Source organism: Protomyctophum parallelum (genome assembly GCF_964188405.1).
Source record: "Protomyctophum parallelum genome assembly, chromosome: 10".
In the NCBI taxonomy this organism is placed as follows: domain Eukaryota; kingdom Metazoa; phylum Chordata; class Actinopteri; order Myctophiformes; family Myctophidae; genus Protomyctophum; species Protomyctophum parallelum.
Genome location: NC_139704.1, coordinates 46,309,633 through 46,328,701, shown reverse-complemented (window position 1 = coordinate 46,328,701; position 19,069 = coordinate 46,309,633). Strand labels below are relative to the sequence as shown.

At 42.3% G+C, this 19,069-nt stretch overlaps 2 protein-coding genes across 2 annotated transcripts in view; one reads left to right on the top strand and one right to left on the bottom strand.

Moving 5' to 3' along the window:
* The window catches only part of ikzf1 (IKAROS family zinc finger 1 (Ikaros)), a gene marked incomplete at its 5' end in the record, with an annotated part of 25,954 nt that extends 16,655 nt beyond the window's left edge, over positions 1 to 9,299 (bottom strand). The window contains 5 exon segments of the mRNA XM_083774681.1: positions 883 to 1,002; positions 2,776 to 2,832; positions 8,933 to 9,104; positions 9,107 to 9,224; positions 9,226 to 9,299. Coding sequence (XP_083630807.1) covers positions 883 to 1,002; positions 2,776 to 2,832; positions 8,933 to 9,104; positions 9,107 to 9,224; positions 9,226 to 9,299 — 541 coding nt within the window.
* Positions 1 to 19,069, top strand: part of fignl1 (fidgetin-like 1) — a 189,583-nt gene that overhangs the window by 25,030 nt on the left and 145,484 nt on the right. The gene's annotated exons all lie outside the window — the stretch shown is intronic.

The following is a 19,069-nucleotide window of genomic DNA, read 5'->3' as shown; positions in this document are numbered from 1 at the left end:
GTGACAATTAAGCTACATGCATGTATTCCAAGAATTACTAGGCCGATAAAAAACGTCTGCTACCGATGACCCATGCTATGATATTCCCTCGTTTAATGCTCCAATCACTCAAATCAAGGCCACATTAGCTATTCATTAAGATTCTGTTTATTAATAACATGCCATGGATCAAAGACATTTCTTTCTTTCTTTTACATGTCCATGCCAATGACCTAAATGCTGTTTATCTGGATAGCATATCTCCCCGTGGATGAGCATGGGATTAAGCTATTAAAACTCTTAAGGGGCTGTGCTTTTGATATCGCGATTACTCTCTCAATTAGCCATTTTACTCTGATTTGGAAATAAAATAAAGTTGTTGTTTTGGGGTTTTTTCAGGAAACTTATACTGTGTCGGAGTATGGTTTAATTTCTTCCCATTTCCACTCGGTACTATGATTAGTTGTACAACAATGCAAAAATAGCAATACCCCCAAAATATCAATACAGTTACATTTATCATTTATTTAGGGTTTGTCTTGTTCTAATTGCTTTGTTCCGAGCTTTCATGACATTTTCAGTAGACTGTCAGACTGTGTGTTGTGTGTGTGTCGGCGGCCAATTTCATATATTTCTGGGGGTCCTTGACATGGAAATGTTTGAGAACCACTGACACAGAAACATAGGGTTTTTCAGAAGACATTTGTAGATGTCTAAATGGGTGTTAATGACATTGGACACACACAGTGAGACGCTTGGACATTGGACACATTGGACACATTGGACACACAGTGAGACGCTTGGACATTGGACACATTGGACACATTGGACACACACAGTGAGACGCTTGGACATTGGACACATTGGACACATTGGACACACAGTGAGACGCTCAACTCATACCTTTCATGTCCCCTCGGTGGTTCTGCTGGTGAGTGGAAGAGGCTGACAGGTCCTCTGGGACAGCCATGGGTTCCTCCTCCGCCTCCTCGGGCAGATCATTGCAAGGGGGACTGTCCCTGCCTGCTAGAAGGAGACACACACACACACACACACACACCACGCCATCACAAACCATGGAACTATATACTGCAAAAAGCTAAATTCACCCTCGCTACTGTAGGTCCTTTCTTTAATCCTTACACCCTCTGAGTTAAATTAACTTGTGTTGTGTGTGTGTGTGTCTCATTCGGGGAGAAGCAAAAATGACCTCTGGGTCGCTGCCGGTAGTTTTAGGTCTATTGTTAAACTTAACGCTCAGTGATGTAGACGTTTTTACCTGGCATCTGAGGACAGTCTATTGTTAAACTTAACGCTCAGTGATGTAGACGTTTTACCTGGCATCTGAGGACAGTCTATTGTTAAACTTAATGCTCAGTGATGTAGACGTTTTACCTGGCATCTGAGGACAGTCTATTGTTAAACTTAACGCTCAGTGATGTAGACGTTTTACCTGGCATCTGGGGACAGTCTATTGTTAAACTTAACGCTCAGTGATGTAGACGTTTTACCTGGCATCTGAGGACAGTCTATTGTTAAACTTAACGCTCAGTGATGTAGACGTTTTTACCTGGCATCTGAGGACAGTCTATTGTTAAACTTAACGCTCAGTGATGTAGACGTTTTTACCTGGCATCTGAGGACAGTCTATTGTTAAACTTAACGCTCAGTGATGTAGACGTTTTTACCTGGCATCTGGGGACAGTCTATTGTTAAACTTAACGCTCAGTGATGTAGACGTTTTTACCTGGCATCTGAGGACAGTCTATTGTTAAACTTAACGCTCAGTGATGTAGACGTTTTACCTGGCATCTGGGGACAGTCTATTGTTAAACTTAACGCTCAGTGATGTAGACGTTTTACCTGGCATCTGAGGACAGTCTATTGTTAAACTTAACGCTCAGTGATGTAGACGTTTTACCTGGCATCTGGGGACAGTCTATTGTTAAACTTAATGCTCAGTGATGTAGACGTTTTACCTGGCATCTGGGGACAGTCTATTGTTAAACTTAACGCTCAGTGATCTAGACGTTTTACCTGGCATCTGAGGACAGTCTATTGTTAAACTTAATGCTCAGTGATCTAGACGTTTTACCTGGCATCTGAGGACAGTCTATTGTTAAACTTAATGCTCAGTGATCTAGACGTTTTACCTGGCATCTGAGGACAGTCTATTGTTAAACTTAATGCTCAGTGATCTAGACGTTTTACCTGGCATCTGGGGACAGTCTATTGTTAAACTTAACGCTCAGTGATCTAGACGTTTTACCTGGCATCTGAGGACAGTCTATTGTTAAACTTAACGCTCAGTGATGTAGACGTTTTACCTGGCATCTGGGGACAGTCTATTGTTAAACTTAACACTCAGTGATGTAGAGACGTTTTTACCTGGCATCTGAGGACAGTCTATTGTTAAACTTAATGCTCAGTGATGTAGACGTTTTACCTGGCATCTGGGGACAGTCTATTGTTAAACTTAATGCTCAGTGATGTAGACGTTTTACCTGGCATCTGAGGACAGTCTATTGTTAAACTTAATGCTCAGTGATGTAGACGTTTTACCTGGCATCTGGGGACAGTCTATTGTTAAACTTAATGCTCAGTGATGTAGACGTTTTACCTGGCATCTGAGGACAGTCTATTGTTAAACTTAATGCTCAGTGATGTAGACGTTTTACCTGGCATCTGGGGACAGTCTATTGTTAAACTTAACGCTCAGTGATGTAGACGTTTTTACCTGGCATCTGGGGACAGTCTATTGTTAAACTTAACGCTCAGTGATGTAGACGTTTTTACCTGGCATCTGCAGGGACAGTTCCTGGTTCTCCTCCGTCTCCATCCGATGCAGGTACTCTAATAGGAGAGAGATGGAGGAGGAGATGTAAAGATGCGTGTAGGTTTAATCAAAAAGCAAAGGCTGGCAAACATTCTATAAGAGAAAAGCACGGAGGGAGCAGAGCAAAGGGATGTACTTTCTCTGCGTGACTCTTATCACCCCGGCGAGATCGCTCTTGTCACCGCCGTAGACGACACCGTTGTCCTCCTCCGACGTTACATTACAAAGAATTACAGACATTTTCATTACGAGAGACGAGGCCGGGCAGGGAGAGAGTCTGGGTGGGGGGGGGGAGGGGATGGGGGGGGATGGGGTGGGGGGGGGGGGAGAGGGGGGGCTGTCTGATGGGGGCCTGCCGGTGGCAGGGTGCTGCTGGGAATGGGCTTTCAGAGCACATTTGTTATTTATTGTTAATTTCCTGCCACGTAATCATCCAAAAATGCAAACTGACTGCCGCAAAATTAACCCATTCTGACCTGAGATCAGATTCATACGAGGTTTCCGCCGGACACACACTGGTCTGATGAACCCATTCTGACGTGAGATCAGATTAAAAAAAATGTCAGTCGCTCTTCGATTTTTCAAAAATAGCAGACCTACAAGCTCATAGCGCGCCACTCGGTGGCGCGATATGAGCTTGTAGATCTGCTATTTTTCAATAGCTAAAGCATAACATGATGCTGACACCAAAACGGGTGCCCGTTCAGAATGGGTTAAGCAGAAAATTAACTGGCCCCCGGGTCACGGAGGATGCGGGCGTTCGCCGTGCCCAGCCCATCGTGCGTTCGTGTTCTCTCTAATTTACTGAGCATGCATCGCTGAGCCCGCGGCCCGAGCACAGATGGGCGTACGAGAGCCACAATCAGAGACAGAGAGAGAGAGAGAGAGAGCAAGAGAGGAAAGGAGATAAGGCAAGGAGACAGAGAGAGAGAGAGAGAGAGAGAGAGAGAGAGAGAGAGAGAGAGAGAGAGAGAGAGAGAGAGAGAGGCAGACAGGAAGAGAAGGCCTCAGAGAGTCAGGAATGCAACACCTACAGTACTGTCTGTATTGTATGTGACATGAATTAAACACCTTGAATGTTGAAGGGAGAAGCAGGTGAGGAAGGAGACTATATAGGGCAGTGAATCTTTAAAAAAAAGGAAAAATAATGATAATATATATTTTTTTATCTGATTCATTCATATTACTTATTTATTTGTTTTGTTTGTTTTTCCAGGACGGGGCGATTGGGCACAGGGCGCCTCGGCCAGGCCTGAATATGTGAGAAGTCACCACCAGTGTCCCACGTGGCCCCCCTACCCTGCATTAATAATGCAGGGGCCTCCAGCCTGCAGCAGATGGGCCCCACCACTTCAAGAAGCCCTCTGTGGGGGCCGCTGCCCTCGGTAGGGCCGCTGCCCTCTCCACACAGGGAGAAGTGAAGCTCCTGAAAATAGCGAAACGAGCCCTAGGGAGATGGGGAACCTGGGCCTTCCTGTTTTATACTGACAGATGGCTCCACACATTTGGAACAAAACAGTGGGAAGCAACAGGGCCATTCTGTTGCAATGCACGCGTGCATGTTTCTCGTGGCCTGTGGTGGTGGTGGCGGTGGCGGGCAACTGAAGTCAGGGGTTTGACAGCGGCAGACACCCGGGACCCAAAGGGGGTCTGGGTGAGGAGGGAGGGGGTTCAGAGGTCATTGACGCAGATGATTTGGCGAAGATGGTTCAGGAGGCATAGCGTGCTGCCGCGCTGAACCCACGGTGTTCCACCGCTCTTAAGCATCTGGAGTTTGGAGATTGTGGAGGGGGGGGGGGGTGAATTCTCCTGTGCCCTTTTTTCTGGGCAGATGGTGAGAAGGGGAAATACGGATGTGTCGACATGGAGGGCTTTGACAGCAACGACAAATACATTCCTATATTCAGCCCACTTGTGTAGGCATGTGGAGACTGGAGACTAGTGAAGCCTGAGTCGTTCACTGAAAATGGCTGATCTATAAGCTCACAAACACGCCACACCGTGTCGCTCTGTGTTTGTGAGCTTGTAGATCGGCAATTTTTTGGTGCATGACACCAGCGCATAACAACTAACTATACATACTATATCACCTTTAGGGCGTGCTAAGAAATGTAACACCTTTTTACCCTTTACTTTATCTTGAAGAAGTCACTATTTAGCAAAGTCTTAAATCACTTCTTGTGAATCCCTGATTTGTGATTTTTTTTTTTTTTTTTGATGGGGCATGGATGTTGTGCAGAGGGAGATGTGTCAGCACGCAGCAGGCCAGGGGTCTGAGAGCGGTGTGTGTGTGTGTGTGTGTGTGGGGGACGGGGGGACGGGGGCAGGTGGAACCCACGCTGCAGGCTGCTGCACACACAGAGAAGCGCACTAATCAAGCACAGAGTACAACATATGAGAGTGTGACACAGAGTACAACATATGAGAGTGTGACACAGAGTGTGAGCACAGAGTACAACATATGAGAGTGTGACACAGAGTGAGCAGCACAGAGTACAACATATGAGAGTGTGACACAGAGTGAGCAGCACAGAGTACAACATATGAGAGTGTGACGCACCGAAGTGCTGGAAAACTTTTGGTTTGAGTCCGCCGCTGTGAGGAGAGACAGGAAGAGGCTTTGTGGGTTAGCGTGTGCTCGCGCGTGTGTGCGTGCGAATGTGTGCTATATGTCGGGTGCGGGTGCACTGGGTGGTGGATGGCAGGGGGTGGGCGTTTAGAGGCGTCTCTACACTGAAGGCAGGTTGCAAACCAAAGGTTTTGCACCAGAGGGAGCAGAGCTATGTGTGGAGATGAGAGACAGTCAAACCGTCAACAGAAATACCAGGGGGGGGGGGGCACATGCACCAGCAAAACTTTGGATTCTGCAAAGAAAAGTGCAAGAGTGGCGTGCGTGCGTGCGTGCGTGCGTGCGCATGTCATGCATATTTAGAAAGCAAAGTGGTGCGAATAGTGAATACATGAGCCGTTGCTGATGAGCGAACGCGGTAATTAACAGAGAAAATAAAAGGGCTAAAACTGAAAACAGCACAAAGCCTTCAGTAAATTAATTACCATCCCTGATCGCTGCCGTGCTGTTGTTGTTGTTGTTGGAACACCGACCGGGCTAAAGGGTGTCTAATTTGGAAGTCGTTTTATATTAGAAAATGAATTACGCAGAGCAATGCCCTGATCGTTCATTTAACACTCTGAGAGTGTTAAAATGACACTCTCAGAGATAAATGAACGCTCAAAATTGTGGCTGGAAAAGAGGGGAAAACCACACACCGAGGTATTTATATATAGTTTGATGTTTTCTTTGCCATTTGAAAACACTTAAAAAATGTAGACAGGTGTACTAGAACACATACAATATATTAGTAGGATTTACATAAAATTATTTCTCATTATATCTAATGTATTCAAACAAAGTGGTATTTAAGAATGTGATTACATTTGGACATGTGCTTGTTGGCCCCTAACACTGACCTTATTATAATAATAATGTTAATTGAAATAAGAATTAACTTGTTTTATTTTTTTGTACCCATACTCCACACGTTGTATATATATGATATTATCTTTTCATTGTTTAAATAATTATGCATGTGATGTGAATTTCAACGTGTTCAAAGTAAACTTATAAGACTGCAGGGCAGCAAGCCGCCAAATAAATCCCATCGGTTTATGAGAAATTAATGTGTGTGTGTGTGTGTGTGTGTGTGTGGTATATATAAATATATATATACCGGATTATAGGGAAAGACATTGTCCTTATACACTTGGAATGTAATGTGATGCATGATCACCTTTTTTGTTCAATTCAGATAAATATGCATATTGGAGATTCTCATCAGTAATTCATGAAATGTGCAGCAAAGTAGGTTTAGTGCTGATGTGCTGCTGCGTGGAGCCTATTGTAGGGGGGGGGGATGGGGTGGGGGGGGGTGGGGGGGGCGTTGGGGTTCAGAGGAAAAGGTGCATTGAAAAGAAGTTTGCTTCATTTACATCTTGACACACTTCACTACTCTGGTATTCAGAGACTGAGCAATCATTTTAACCCACGTGAGACGGGAACGCATCTGTGTCACCGTGTATATATATGGCTTTGGACTGTGCACTTTAAAACCATGATTATAAACGTTTAGCTGTTGGAAAAATAGCAGATCTACAAGCTCGAGTGCCGCGCTACGAGCTTGTAGATCTGCTATATATATTTATTTTTTTAATCGTGAAAATGTGCAAGGCCCAAATCGTACGAATACTGTATATTCTTTCAACAGTGAGTGATTTTTAACTCTTTATCTTTGCTTCTATATAGATAGATAGGGGAAACCCTGGATCAACATATTTATAGATGGGGGTCAGCCCAAATACACATCATTTTTGGGGTCTTTGACATCATAATTATGTGACGGCGTGTGTGAGCACCACTGATATATAGAAACATATAGGATGTTGCATTTAGACATGTAGGTCTAAATGCATTAATAACTGTCTTCCTCTGCCCCCGCCTAGTTCTGTTCCTACTGACAAGAAAGATGATGTATCTGCTGACATATTCTGGAGACCGCATTCAAATGGAGAAACAAAACAAAAAGAAAGGGGGGGGGGGGATATCCCATGTATTATTCTTTCTATCGTTTTGACGGAATTGGAGCTCATGTAAAAAATTATAATAATAAAATAAAAAGTTTTTAAGTGAGTCTGTAAAGTATACAATACTTTTTGTCAGTATACCTACCTAGCCTGTCAGTTTTTGGTAAGTATTTGTTTACAAGTCAAGTGAGATTACAAGACTCTGAACTTCCCTTAAATGTTGGGAAGTGCACGGTATACGTGGGAAATAAAAACTTCACATCAAAATAAAATCTAGATAGCTTATTAAGGCTGTGCTATTAAAAGAATAATGTGAATTGGAATATAACCCAACGTGTGTGCGTGTGTGTGTGTGTGTGCGTAATGTGTATAAATATGTATACAAACATTACATCCCCAAACAATCAGTTTAAATTACATCAATGTGTCTAAAAAAGAGTCAATCTGATAAATTTGAAATGTATAGCCTACCCAATTCTACATGAAATAAAATGTTCAATCAATCAATTAATGTTCCAATCGTGCAGCCTATTTTTAAGTGTAGAAACTTTACCAAAGTGTTTTAAAGCAGAAAGCCCCGCGGGTGACTTTATTTCCTCAAATGTTTCACAATGAGGAGCCCTGCAAGGTTTTGAGTGTAGATAGTGAACGGTCCCAATCCGCTGTCAGCAGCAGAAACTTTCAGAAAGAGTTGCCTGCCTTTTACAAATATATATTTGCTCATAGTTCATCAACTAATGATGAATGTATCTGTTCACTCACGACCTATACCTGAACTATTTTTGTCAACGATTAATTTTAGGGGGTTTAAAACAACTACAATTATTCCGCGTCTTTATTTCCTGTAAAATAAAAACCGTGTGAAAAGATCTTCACGCTCCTTATTTTGTTTTACAAAACACATAAACTAATGTACGATGTTTATTCCATTAAATGAGCTATATGAAAACATGCTGTCTATAGTTTTCAGACTACTTTTTGGGGTGCGCACATCAGTTGCAGCAAAACAGCCAACAGGTGACAACAACATCAGGCTATTAGAAGAAAATAAAATTATAAAAAGAACGAAAATTTAAACAAACTTCTTATATTGGCTTTTTTTTTTTTTTGGTAAATAATAAATACAATGTGGACAAATAAATAGCTTATACAATTGGCCGAGAATGAGAAGGGCATCGATCATTTCCAAGTGACGCATGGGGGAATTTTTAAACATTCCACACATTTCCATAAATTTGTGGGATATTAGATGAGGAAAAATGTGAAATAATTTGAATCAGTCACAAACTTTTATAACTTGTTATAACCCCCGTTATACAAGGACCGTCCAGCACGAAGACAAACTTTACGCATGCCGGTGTCAGGATCTGACAACTATGGCGCACCTGCACCCAAAACTAAGGACAGCGTTTTCCAGGTGAAGTCATGTCCCTAAAGCTGCTCTTAAATAAAGAACGACGCATCGTAGGCTACAGATTATCTCTCTCTTTTAGATCGGCGACCGGTTAAAAAAAAAACATGGCGTGTGTATAAAGTTACCTGCTATTCCTTGAGTTTGCAATATGAAGTTCTTCCAACTCTCCCCAGCAGCTCCATGTGCTGAAGAAGTTCGAAGCGCCGCGGCAGCCCCATGGCGATGGAAGTCTGCCCTGGGTCCCTCCCCTCTCCACTGTACTTCCTCGTTCCAGCCCAACATCATGTCTCCTCTAGTGTCTCTCTGTCTCTACAGTGCTGCTGCCTCGACTCGACTTTACTGATACTGAGGCATTTTAGCTTTGGCTTTTTATCCAGAGGGCCGAGTCGTGCTGCTCGGGGAGTCGACGATCGAGGCACCAGCCCTTGGCACTTGCTTTGTACCGTGCCAATAAAAAGGGCTGACACCCAACAGACCATTACTGGCAGCCATGCATGAGATGGGATGAGGCGGCGCGGGAGAGTGGACCATTCATTTGTTTTATTTATTTATTTCTCTCTCTCTTTCTCTCTCACAGGAGGGATGGATTGGGGACTATCCTCACTTGCATATGGGCAGCTCTCCCCTTCTGTCACCTGTTCTGGCACTCTGAAAGCAATCCATGAAATTAAAAACAACTGGTTTTTGTTCATATGTTGTAATTGCATTCTCTCTCTCTCTCTTTTTTCTTCCCTTTTCTTTTTGTGCACATATAACATTTACTTTTTGACACTTTAACTCTAGTCCATGTGTAGGCCTATACAGTGTAAAAGACCCCAACTATTTAGTTATACAACATGTTATTATGTGCTTTGTTTTGGGCCCTGATCTAATGATTTAGGAAATCTATGTTATACTGTTTGATGCAGTGTTAAATACATGCAGCAGTGTACAAACTAAATGCACATCCATTTCATCATGAAATACACGAGTGTTCATTGAGTGAATTAAAGCAGTCAGTCAGCAGTCATCTATATGGACAAATCTGATACCTTTCCATACCTGCAGTGTCCCTATAAAGCAACACATGTAAGCAGCTAAGCATGACTAGTGTACTGTATAGCAGGATTTGCCCTGCACCTCCCAGCTCATACTGTAGGCCTACATACATCATGCGTGTGATGTACGACAGTAGTTCCCAAACTTGTTCATGTAAAGGACCCCCAAATTGACACTAATGAGCCCGCGGACCCCCGGCCATTTGAAAAAGATATGCCAGGGACCCCCATAAGAGAAGATTCTTACGGTACCAGCAGTGATTCTCAACCTGTTTCATTTCAAGGACCCCCAGTTTGAAATGCATTTTAGTCTACACTACAGACTGGCATTTATATCTCTGGGACGCCCGATTTATATTGTAAAATCAATGTTATTTTAACTCTGAGAGTGTACAAATGGGAATCAAATGGACCTTAACGGGTCCATTTGGTTCCATTTGTACACTCTCAGAGTTACAGACCGATAAGGGTCCATTTGGTTCCAAACTATTATTTAGCTGGGGACCCCCTGGAACTCCCTCAAGGACCCCCTGGACCCCACTTTGGGAACCACTGATGTACGAGTCAAGAGCCGTGCACTAGGCCCACATATACAGCAGCATGTATATACATGTTGTATTGGGGGTCTTTAAAAGTGTTTATTGGCAGTGGTGGAAAGCAACTATATCGATAAGTACATTCACTCAAGTATACTGTACTTAAAGGACAACTTTTGATTTTGGTTGTTATTAGAGAAAGAAAAAGACGAGCGTTAATTTAGTTTCATTTGCTGCTTTCTTTCGTTTTAGCGATTTTAGCTGTTTTTGACAGGGGGGGGGGGGGGGGATTCGAACATGGGGCTAAATACGATAGCGATTTATTTTTTCTATTATTTACAATATTCCTACTAGACCCCAGGAAATTACATCTGGCCACAAAAGTTTGCCGGTCTATTGAATGTGAAGGAGGAGATGACAAACTGACATACTGTATATGAGCCTATACAACACATGCATAGTACATCCCCCTAATACCTTTGTGATCTTTTGTGGCCAGATGTAATTTCCTGGGGTCTAGTAGGAGTATAGTAAATAATAATAAAGAAATTGCAGTAAAATGTTGTAAAAAAAAAAAAGGTATTTTGCCCCATGTTCGAATGCCCCCCGACCTCCTGTCAAAAATAGCTAAAATCGCTAAAAAGAAAGAAAGCAACAAATGAAAAAAATACTAAAATAACACTCATCTTTTACGTTCTCTAATAACTTCCAAAAAACATGAACCTTGGTTGAAAAAAACGAAAGTTGTCCTTTAAGTACAATTTTGAGGTATTTGTACTATTTCCAATTTCCAATACTTTTACTTTTACTCCACAACATCTCAGATCACACCTCTACTACATGTATTTGAAAAGTTTACTTAGTTACTTTGATTATTATTACAAAACATTAAACACTTCAGCCCTTTATACATTTTGTCCATTTGAAAATAGCTGATCTACAAGCTCAGAAGGTGTCGCGATGCAACACATTGTGCTTGTAGATCTGCTATATTTTAAAAATATTTGTATACATTTGAATACTTGAAATGAGACATTCTGCATATAGTGAGTATACTTTTGAATACATTTTGATGACAATACTATTATTTATCATATAATTTTTTCATTAGTCTCAAATTAGAGATTTAAAATAAATGATGGGTTTAATATTAACGAAATAGTCAATAAATAAGTACATGCTTTTTTCCTCAAATAGCCTATCATTTTCAGCCATATTATTATCGAAACGTTGATTGGGTAAATGGTGCATTTACATAGATTGTGCATTACATTCAACCATTCACACACACATGCATACACCGATGGCGGTGGAAACCATGCAGGGCACCAACCAGCACATCAGGAGCAATTAGGGGTTCAGTGTCTTGCTCAAGGACACTTTGACACTAACTCTGGGGGAGCCCACAGGCTTCGAACTGGCAACCTTACCATCCGGCCACTCTACCCCTGAGCCACTGCCGCCACGGTGGGGGGTGAATGTACTGTAAAGGCCTATTCATACTCCAGTTTGAGGTGATAATCTATAAGTACTCACCTTTTCGGTGGTTAGTAAAAGCAGAGAGATGTGTTGGGTGAGTGGTGAGTGTCTTATCACCGCGGCATGACGTAACCTCGCGTCACCAGGCTTTCCACCTTGGAGGAAAGCCTGGTCTGTGTTACTAAATCGCTGTGTGATCCGGTCGGGAGCAGATGATATAATATATGTAGTCATTGATTGTTTTGTAGTCATCAGGCCTTAACCCTCAAACCAGAACTTCCTTTCCCTCAAACCGGAAGAATAATATAAGCAATAAAAGCATAGTTTCGCTGATTACAAAATTCCAAAATAAATATAAATGTGAGTGTGCTTTCCAGAGACTATATAGTGTCTGTATATCTTTGTTATCCCAACTGGGAATTTCTGTTCTCATCGCAGGCTACGAGAGAACGAGTCACGCTTTTATTGGGAAGGTATATTATCCTTCCGGTTTGAGGGAAAGGAATTTCTGGTTTGAGGGTTTCGGCCTCAATGACTACAAAACAATGACTACAACATGACTTTCTTAACCCATTTTGGACTGAGGTCGATTACAAAAAAGGCTTCTGAATTCTAACAGTTTTCTGAAAAACCCATGTTTCTATGTCAGTGGTGCTCAACCTTTTTCATGTCAAGGACCTCCAGAATTTTCTGTATTGGGCCACTGACCCCCCATCTCAAAATATGTTGTTCCAGGGACCCCCCCTCCCCAGAAGCAAAGATTTTAGTTAAAAATGTTCGCTCTGAAAGAATATATATTCAAATATTTGCTCCACATTTTCACAATGTTTCTAAAATAGCAGATGTACAAGGTCGTAGCACCGCGCTATGAGCTAGTATAGATCTGCTATTACATAAAGCTTGAAACACCAAAAGGGGTTCCCGACCGGATCATAAACCCTGCTGCCCATGAGGCTATAGGCGTGATGTCATGTTGTAGTTTTTGGCGGTCACCTTATTAGCCTAAAACTGGAGTATGAATGAATAGGCCTAGAAGTGCTCAGGAAAACCAGCTAGGCCTCACTCACACCTAGACACACTTGTGTCTTCTGTCTTCTGAGTGTCATGGCATGCATTTCCAATAGAGCACCGAAGTCTGACGTCAATATCGGTAGAGTCCACAGGTTCATGTACTTTTTATTTGCATTGTAATCCCCATAGGGGGGATTTTAGATCGCCTCATATAAGAACTGTGTTTGAAAAATAAACATGTCACCCCGGCCGTTTCACTCATATGGATATGAAGAATCAACTGACTGAGAGAAAACGCTATTGTTACTGCTACTGAATTAGTTACATTTTCTCTAGAAGCAGACTGTATCATATATGAGTGACTGACTGTCGCAAACGATACAGAGACACCTCCCTGACAATATAACGATACAGAGACACCTCCCTGACAATAACACAGAGACAGCTTGTTTATTTTTGGTTATAGTAGACGATATTAAGATCATCCCATGTTAATCTCCATAGATAAATTACTTCCGCGAACCAGGGGAATCAAAGGGATGACGAGTGAGTTACGTCAGGACTTCGGTGCTCTATGGGAGTCACATTGTTGCATGGGGGGGGGGGGGGGGAAGACAGCCATGCAACAATGTTGTGTCATGACTCCCATTGATCCATGAGTCATGACTCACAGAAGACACAGGACAAGTGTGTCTTAGGTGTGAATAAGGCCTTAATTACACAGGGGTATTTAATCAGGGCAACAGCTTGGCGTGCTGTAATTGCCCCCCAAAACCTCCACTACAATAACATATGTATATCACTGTCCCCCACCAACACCCCCCCCCCCCCCCCCCCCCCCCCACACACACACCGTACCCCACCCCCCAACATCCCACTCTCCTCAGGCCCTGCCGACTGCTCTTATCTTAGGAGAGAGTTGCATGTTCAGGATCGCTGAGTCACCTATTGCGGGAGGGAGGCAGGCAGGCCTTATCTCCAGAGAAGCACAACATTCAGGCAGTTGGTGCAAAGGAGGAACTTTGGGCAGGACCCCTGAGGGCAGCCATGTCTTCATCATGGCCCCTATATATGCATTACAGCAACATTTACTGACTTCCTCCCAGCCAGGTTCTAGTGCAGGGTTGACGATGGAGAGAGAGAGGGCCACTATATATTTCCACACTCACTCCCAGAGGGCCACATTGCATATTTCCACATACAAGCTCATTTGCCAGATATGCATTTTGAGCTTGTAGATCAGCTATTTTTTATATATTTGAGTTGAACCATTATTATTATTATTATTATTATTTATTTATTTTGGAATCCTGAAAAGTAACCATACATTTTTTATTTAATTTCAAATGCATTTAGTTATAGTTATGTTAACTTTATGAACTAAATACAAATACATTGGACATAAAACATATAACATTTTAATACTAGTCATTAAGCTACATAATTTAGACTGAAGTAATTAAAGCGGGTCATGTTTAAATGCTTGGAATTGTATCAGTATTCTGATATTAACCTGCGGGACCCACATTAAGTGATGGTGGTGGGGGGAGGGGGGGGGGGCGTATGAGGCCCCGGGCCCCCAGTTGCCCATGTATGCCCTAGTTGTCTAGTAGAACACCCATGCATTAATGAAAAACAGCATTGTATAGCCGAGCCTTTTGTCGAAGCCCAAACTCCTGAGAGCAGCCAGAGGTAATATAGTGGAACAGAGACGTGACTCAGCACACAGCAGCATTCTCCAATCGTTACCAACAGAGGAGCGTGTGGACCTTCAGGACACAGAGATTACAGTCCTATCCCAGCAGAACACACACACTGCAGGTTCTGAGGCCACATGAGGACGACGATATGTTTGGACATAAAGTCGTGTTTCAAGACAGAATGACTGCGGAGTGGTAGTGCGGAGGAGGCAGGATCAAGGGCTCACAGTCTCTGGATAAGATATGGAAATCCTGGAATAAAAAATAAGAAAAAGACAAAAGCAATGCTGTGCTTTTTGTAACTGCTTTTTTCTGCTGCATTGTTTTGTGAAGATATACCTAATACTGCAACATGCAAAATTAATGTAGTGTCTAACCCAAACTAACCATAACATTTGGTTCCTTAATTCGTGTATATCCACAACCTCTGGCAAAGGCATGTTGCTGTAATTAATATCATTACTTGGCCCAGCCTCATATCATCAGGCAACGTAGCCAATCGGCTGCTGAACAATAGATTCCGTCTGGTTCTTATTTCATGGATCTTTAGGCAGTATTCACTGTCTCACGTTGGGATAGCACAGGCAGCATGTAACCCTTAATTGGTTTCAACACCTTAATAAGTCAAAGACGTTCAAGACTGATAATCACATTAAATAGTCCAATTTATCTAAAAAGTCAATTGGAAAGTGAAAAACTCCCTTTCTTTAGGAATGCATTATGCCGCGTGGATGTCAGAGTAAATTAAATTCCCCTCTGCACACTAAAGCATCAATTTCCTTATGGTAATTATCTGCTGGAATAGATGTGTCACAAGAAGGAGTCAGGCATGCTTGACATTTAGCCTTTTTATGGAGAGGCGATGAGTAAAAATTAAGATGAGGAAAGAGAAATTAATCTCCCGCCCAGGCAGGCAGGCATTGAGATATCCTGGAGGATAGCAGCTGAATCAATCATGCTGTTTGTGACCCTGCTTTGAAAGGGAGCCAAGCCAATAATGATATTCAGATCTGTTGGTGACTAAATTGGAAAATTTGAGGTTGAGGACAAGATTTCTTTTTTTTTCTTCCTTTTTTTATATTTTGCAAGAGATGAAGCTCAAGCAGTAATATGATTCATATGAGAATATATAGTCTTTTCTTAGTGGTATTTTGATACGACAGCAAACAGGTTCTAACTGATTTGGAAATGTGAGTGTCTTTTTGTGTCCATTTATGTTAACAGTTCATAAAGTTAACATAACTACAACTAAATGCATTTGAAATTCAATAAAAAGGTTACTTTTCAGGATTCCAATTCAATAAAGCAAAACATTATTTAGGTTTTCAATTCAAATATAGCAAAACTATTTTTGCTACGACAGTAATATGTGGCCCTCTGGAGTGAGTGTGGAAACCAATGACAAAATAAAGACTTTCTCTTGCATCTCTAAAGACAAAGAGTCTGTTCTCCTACTACGGTATATGGCAGCGAATGCTGGACCCTGAAAACAACCCTATATATCAGTCTATATAGACTGGCACTACACCAGAATGTTGCATGTTATCATCAACATACACAAATCTGTGTGAGGGAATACCAAGGGTGAACGAGAAGTCTGCAGGCAGGACACTGCCAAAGACCTGCCAGACAGCACATAATAATAATAATAATAATAATAATACTAATCATCATCATCATTTTTCGACCGCGGTCGAGGTCATGGATTAAACAATGCTACGCCAGACTTCCCGGTCCTTCATTGCCACCCCCAGTTCCTGCCTACTGAAGCACGTGTCCCTAGCGATGACATCAGGGGAACGACAGCTTTCTACCTCTGGTCTGCTTTGAGGCAGGACTCCAGAGAAGAAGGGAAGATATAACCTCATTGTCAGCTCTGTAGCAGTGGCCGGCAAACTGTGTTCTTCTGGATCGGACCAGGGAAGACACACGGGGAAGGTTGCCGTATATTAGATCAGTCGATGGGTGGCTCTTCCAAGACAGATTGTGCGCTCTCATTAGAAGGCGGGTGTAAGTGCCATACAACCGATTCTCTTGTTTCTTTTAAAGTGTCCATGTCTCGGAGCCATAGAGTAGAATCGGCTCAACGGTCGTCCTAAATATTTTTTACTTTTAACATCTTACTAAGCTGGGATGAGCAGATCTTATGCATGTCATTGCAGGCTGACCAGTCCATACCCTTCCTAGTTGGAAAGTCGTTTTGGGAAGAAGATATGTATGAACCCAAATACTTGTAGTTAAGTGTTGTTAAGTGTTTTTATAATGTGGTTATTGTTGGATTTGCATATGTTTACGTATTCAGTTTCCGTCTCGTTGAGATAAAGACCAACACAGTTGGAGGCCTGCTCAAGAGACTGAATAATTGATTCCAATGATTGACTGATAAGCGTGATGTCATCAGCGAAGTCAGTGTCGGTTAGGTATTTAGTAGGATGGCATCAACTGACATACTAACAGATCAACTGACATACGAAAAACATAATCAACAACAATAATAAATATAAACGGGGCAAGTGTGTCGCCTTGGAGAATGCCAGCAAGGATGGGGAATGATGGTGTTTCTCCGTCAGGAGTAAGGATGATCGCTGAGGTATTTGTAATAATAATAATAATAATAATAATAAAAAACCAGTTTACAAAGTGCTCCACAATAACAACAATTGTGGAGTGGAAACCAACACACAGACATCGGTCAGAAGAACGTCCCCCGTTAACATACGTGGATGTACTCAAGAAAGGTGCAAGATAGTCTCAGTCTCTCTCTCTCTCTCTCTCTCTCTCGACAGACTGCTGAAAAAGAGGGCAGCTTTTTCGCCTTTATTTGCCAATGGGTTCTCAGAGTGCAAAGTACAGACGAGCTGACTAGATGTATGGGGAACCAGGATGACTGGATGCGACGATGGAGGGCTCGTCTGAGGTGTGGAAGAGCCACACTTGTTAGGACCTGGCTCTTAGGCCGTAACAAGACGGTAAGAAGACACAGCTTTTAAAAGTGTCACGAGGCGTGATGGACTGAACCATATATGGAGATCTATTCTAAGGGTCTTCATGATGTCACAAGGCGTGACCATATATGGAGACATGAAGTCACGAGGCGTGACCATATATGGAAACATTAAGTCACGAGGCGTGACCATATATGGAGGCATGGGTGACTAACGGACGGACATAGTAACAAGTCTATTGCTGAGGAGCCACGGAAGTGCATTGTGAAGTTGATTGGAGGAACGTTCTCCAGAACTGGCCCACTCCAAACCGGCAGGCATATTGACTTCACACTTGGCTGGTGTATTGCTGGATTGCTGGACTTCATTATTGTGAAGTTGATGATGGGCAATTCTCCAGAACCAAACCGGATTGTCCAACTAAGGCATTGGTGGAGAACACGTGTCAAACAATAAAAACATATTTTGTATTTTACTTTTTCATTTTCCCCCCAAAGAATTAAGGGGTTAGCGCCCCTCAAAAAACGCAGCCCCCCTCACACAAGTTAGGAGAATATCCGTCACCAGAGGCAGAGAAGGAGAGGAGTATAGTAACAAAGAATGTCAAAATCACACCCGTGTGAATTGAGGGGCGCTCTCATCATCGTACATCATCATTCTCCATTCAATGTGAATTTAATGTTTGTGTTAGGACAAGAATCTACACTATAGTTGAAGATAGGAGGGGCCCCTCAATAATCACCCTGTGACGAGTTCAATACTAATACAAGGAGATCTTTTTGTAAGTAAATTGATGCCAAAATTAAGAGCAACAAAACCATATGAAAAATAAATGTATAAACTCAAAAACTATCCAGTAGGTTGAGTAGGATATCACTACGTTCAAAAGTCACTTTATTTCGGAAGAAAATGTACTATTTACATTTACACACCTGTTTCAAATGGAAATGAAGAGAAACTATAGTTTGTCCTCTTTCCTGTTTTAAGTATACTGTATGAAGCTGTAAAAAGAGCAGGCCTAATCCTATAGCTGACAAAACAGGATGACAGAATCGTCATCTCAATTTACAGGAAACAATCAATTCACTTTTATTATACCGATATGCAATATGATATGAACATTATAGACTGTAGCTTTAATTCATTGTAATACAACTTAGTGGCTAAATTAACTCTGGAATCGGATATTGTGAAAATGCTAAAGAAAAGAAAAAACTAATAACGGGTATATATTGTTGATATTCTAAAAGTAAAAAGATATCACCTTTCAGTGCTTCCCCTTCACCATTTCCTCCACACACACACACACACACACACACACACACACACACACACACACACACACACACACACAATATATACAGAGAGAGAGAGAGAGAGAGAGAGAGAGAGAGAGAGAGAGAGAGAGAGAGAGAGAGAGAGAGACAGACTTAGTGAGAGGAGGAGGAGAGGGAGAGGGAGGGAGATATAGGGGGTGAGAGAGAGAGAGGGGGGGGAGGGAGAGAGAGAGGGGTGAGGGAGAGAGAGAGGGGTGAGGGAGAGAGAGAGGGAGAG